We start from the raw sequence: 4,148 nt of genomic DNA, 5'->3' as shown, positions 1-4,148 counted from the left end.
ATGTTTGTAAGTGTATCATTATTATTATGTGCATTTAAAACATACCGGGAGCGCCACGAGAAACCAAACACCTAGATATCTACTTGGATATATAATTATGATAGTATGTATCGGTACAGAGTTGTACCATTTAATGAGGGTAATGCACTGAGAGAAAATTCATTTTCTTAGAGATATCAAGATCAAAAAAGTTATTTTTCAATTCCAACACAAAGTTAATAAATATGTAATTACAAATTATTGTATCTATTGTATCTGTTGGCCCAGATATTGTTTCTATTCAGATTACTTTGTCAGTTCAAATGAAAATCTCGATCGTCGAGGAAAGAAAACGAGAACACTTAATTTTCTGTACAGACAATAATTAGACTTTATTCCCAGTTTATTCCCACAAGGCAGAAGATTAAAAGTAAATCATTATGTTGAGAAGTATAAATTAAACTATGTTGGTTGAATCATAGAAGCAAATGTTATATGACTGTGCTACTATCGATGGTTGCGTTGTATCTCGTTCCGTCGATTCCCCTGGCATAAGGCCTTTGACCGTTTGTTTGAAGGTAATATTTACCTGAACTGAAAGAAGAAAAAAAGAAGGGTTTGTTACAGGATTTAGAAATTCATACATTGACTGCCACAATAAAGGTCCAATGAAATGATTAACAACACCATGATTCTTAGATGCGGCGGTTATTCGCTGAGTTTGTATATAAACTTAATCGAAATTAAATGTTCTTCGTTATAGACAGACTTATTCTCAACCTTATTACAAATTTTGCTTGATTATTAACTACACGAATTAACTCATACTTGGGCAATTAATGTGTCGCTAGTAGGAAACCTGTTTCCAACTTAACTAGTACGTAACAATATCTAGGATACGTAACAATATCAGGCCTTGAACTGTAATCGAATGATAACAGTGAATATTCACCATTCCTTTATCAATAAAACTGTTAAGAAGTTTTTCAAAAAATTAGAGTAGCAGAATCAGATTAAACATATGAGATGAATTGTAGTGAAACTGTACATGAAATAAAGGGGGATATACTAACGCTAAAGCCGGAGGACGTTCACCCATTGGAATTATGTCCGATCTGTTACACGCATCGACCTTAAAGTAGTCATAACTATCACACTTCACAGCCAAGAAACCATTTTGGTTCCCCACAGCTTCTGTTTGTAAGAACTCAGCTCTGATGTGACTACACCCTATCTGTGGGTTGGCATAAGCTGTAAGGAATCAACGTACAGTAAGATCAATAGAATATAAATTATAATTTAAACAATCTCGTCAGACGAGATTGTATAACTCGTCATAAAACAAATAAATAATATCATCTACGGATACTATGAATTAAATCCTAAACACATAAAATAGATGTAATACATTTTTATATACGAGTTTCATAAGAAACGTTTTTAGGGATCATCTAGTGATGCTACATACAGTCTAGCTAGTGTTGGTAATACCGAATGTACGATGACTTCAAAGGTATAGATACCCGGAACACAGTTGATGGAGCTATTGCCTATACTCGGCTAAGAAACAGAAAAATACGGGAATAAAAAATTGAACCATCAATTGTGCTCAGCCTATCTATATCATTGTTAAAACCTACTCGTAAGCGGCTCCCAAATTACGAAGGTCAAGGGGTGTCCAAAATGGACGTAGGACATTCGGAAAAATCTGTGGAGCCGTAACGAGAAGTATTCCATGCTATTTAAAGTTCCCTGAATCTATGTCCGGGTGTAGTGCATCAAGAACTCTACGAACTGGTGTAAAGTGAAATTAAATCGAAGGGGATACGGTTTGCTCAACTTCAGACAAGATTTTGATTTCTTACGCTACGATACTTATCTCGTAATTTATTTACCGATCATCTCAGTTAGAGAGCAACCAGGTTGGCTTCTCGTTCCGCCGTTCGGATAAAATTCAACGCCACCGCACGGATACTTTGTTCCAAGAAATCCAGCGTCAGTATGTATACAAGAGACTTGTTGTGCGTCAGTGGCATTCAGCGTCCCCGTAATATCATTTTCAAACAGAGGTCCGGCCGGATCGAGACCTACCAGAACGATCATAATTTGGTTAGAGAGTATCATTTATGTATGGAAGCGTGCAGTTTGTGTGAAAGTTAGGAATCCTATAAGCCCCACCCTGTATAGGTTTTGTCGACACTCTCTGTCTCTCTCACTTTGACTGTAGGTCGCGAGCTAAAAGTAAAAAATTTTTACTGGGCCATTGGCCTTTTGTTTATTTTCACATACGCCTGAATCGAGCGACTGACCTACGAAATGTTTTCATTTTGGATCTTTGATACGTCGTTCGGTCAGCTGCGCCTACAAAACATACCTAAGGTTGCGGACGACAATTTTCGTATTATGGACGGAGTTACGCTGTTCCGGCATATAATTATACGACGGAACACCGGTTTCTGATGCAGTGAATAGATAACTAGTTTAGATAGTAGTTCTTATTGACTCATCCTGTATAATAAGTAGACTGCGGATGATTATGCATTTATAGCATTTCATAATTTGGGAAAGGCAATACAATAAATACATATGTATTATTATTAACATAGTAATGTCTGTAGTATAGAATTCATAATTCTGCTCCATTTGAATTTTTAGATATCATTGTCTAAAATGTTGATTTTGCATAAACTTCCGCAATCTAATTATAAGTAATAACGTTAAATACTTCAGATGAATATTTATAGATGCTACAGAATTATATTTTTTTCTTCCTTTGTAAATACATAGGAGAATCTAGTAATAATACAGCGAGGACCAGTTATAGTTAAGGACCATGAATAATAGCTTCATTGTGTTAGGTATACATAATACTACTTTATATATTCCACACTTTTCGTATCTATATCTGTATAATTTTAGGATAATAAAGCATAATATTAGTGACCTAAGACGATTTCTACATACCCAATATCCATGATAGTTGGAAATCTAGTAAACGACCAGCCTTCCCACAAATTTGGGCACCCAAAGAGAGTCCCATCAAATGTATTTTACTTTTGTCCACTCCAGCCGTCACCATATCCTTTATACATCCGGCTACAAGCATACCGACATCATCGGACAACGCAACTGACGTCACGTAAGGTTGAAGTGAAACGCAACCGTAGTCTACTGACATGACATTTTGATTCGTAGCGTTTAGATAGGCTGTAAAGATTTCAAAATCAGAAATTAAGCGTACGTTACAATTTCTTATATAGAGTAAAAGTTTAATTACAGACTATATTAAAATAATGTCAGTGATGTAATGATACTATAATATATTGGTTTATGCTTTAAATATTCTACAGGTACGGAAAACGAAATTGGAAGTTGTGATTCAAAGCTTGTAATCTGTTGTTTCTAGTTTTCTACTATCAATAATATAATTGCTCTAGAAATTATGCGCAACATTTCCACATTTTAAAAGATCAATAATATACTCGATCATTTTCTTGTGTGTTTTCGCGAAAGCATTTTTGGTTTTCGAAACGAACAATCTACAAAAGGAGAAATGATCGTATATGTATTATGATTCTTCCATTGCATGTGTGATCTGGTCAAACTCAAACGAATGCATACCTTTCATTAGGTCCACAACGGTAGGAAAATCTACATATTCTAACCAACCAGGGAGAAACATCATTGTCGTTTCATTCAAATTCATTTCTGACACAAGTTGCGGGCAATTCTGAATGTTGACCTCCTTATAAGACGCATCCCTGAAGGAAAAAATATTTGCAATTTCACGCTTGTGTTACGAACTTGTTCGTAAACCATCTAATGGATGAGTTTTAACCAAGTTTTCTGTATACCATGATACAAGGAATGTACAGGGTGTCTCCGAAAGTTATATACAAGCAGGCATGAGGTGATTCTACGTGAAAAAGTAACTCAAAAATATAGGATAACATATTTGTCATTCGAGACTTCATTTTCGAGAAAATCGACTTTGAACATTAACCTGAAACGCGCGCATTTGCCATGATACTAACAATAAGCAGAAACGGAAAGCAATGGACAGACGCGCTAACCAAGTCCAAAATTGAGACTCAAATGAAAAAAATTTGTTATATATTTTGTTTTATCTTTCTATGAGGAATCACGTCATGCCCGCTTTTACATAACAA

The 4,148-nt window shown here is 35.3% G+C and overlaps 1 protein-coding gene across 1 annotated transcript; it reads right to left on the bottom strand.

Annotated features, from left to right (window-relative positions):
* Nucleotides 1-231: 231 nt before the first annotated feature.
* LOC107191097 (lipase member H-B-like) lies at nucleotides 232-3,160 on the bottom strand. The gene is made up of 4 exons (XM_015580051.1): nucleotides 2,944-3,160; nucleotides 1,875-2,066; nucleotides 1,053-1,230; nucleotides 232-573 (listed from the first exon to the last, which is right to left on the bottom strand). Exons 1-4 carry the CDS (start codon nucleotides 3,155-3,157, stop codon nucleotides 471-473), a joined length of 687 nt encoding a protein of 228 aa, XP_015435537.1. The 5' UTR covers nucleotides 3,158-3,160; the 3' UTR covers nucleotides 232-470.
* Between the last annotated feature and the right edge of the window lie 988 nt (nucleotides 3,161-4,148).

This window comes from Dufourea novaeangliae, unplaced genomic scaffold, assembly GCF_001272555.1.
Source record: "Dufourea novaeangliae isolate 0120121106 unplaced genomic scaffold, ASM127255v1 scaffold221, whole genome shotgun sequence".
In the NCBI taxonomy this organism is placed as follows: Eukaryota; Metazoa; Arthropoda; class Insecta; order Hymenoptera; family Halictidae; genus Dufourea; species Dufourea novaeangliae.
Note: the sequence above shows the minus strand (reverse complement) of the source record. Positions and strands in the feature narration are given on the sequence as shown.

Coding starts and splice junctions, on each gene's coding strand:
- LOC107191097 (XM_015580051.1), bottom strand. CDS start 3,157: ATGTCAGTAGACTACGGTTGCGTTTCACTTCAACCTTACGTGACGTCA. Junction 2,067..2,943: donor CCAACTATCATGGATATTGG/GTATGTAGAAAT, acceptor TCGTTCTGGTAG/GTCTCGATCCGGCCGGACCT. Junction 1,231..1,874: donor CTCTCTAACTGAGATGATCG/GTAAATAAATTA, acceptor GATTCCTTACAG/CTTATGCCAACCCACAGATA.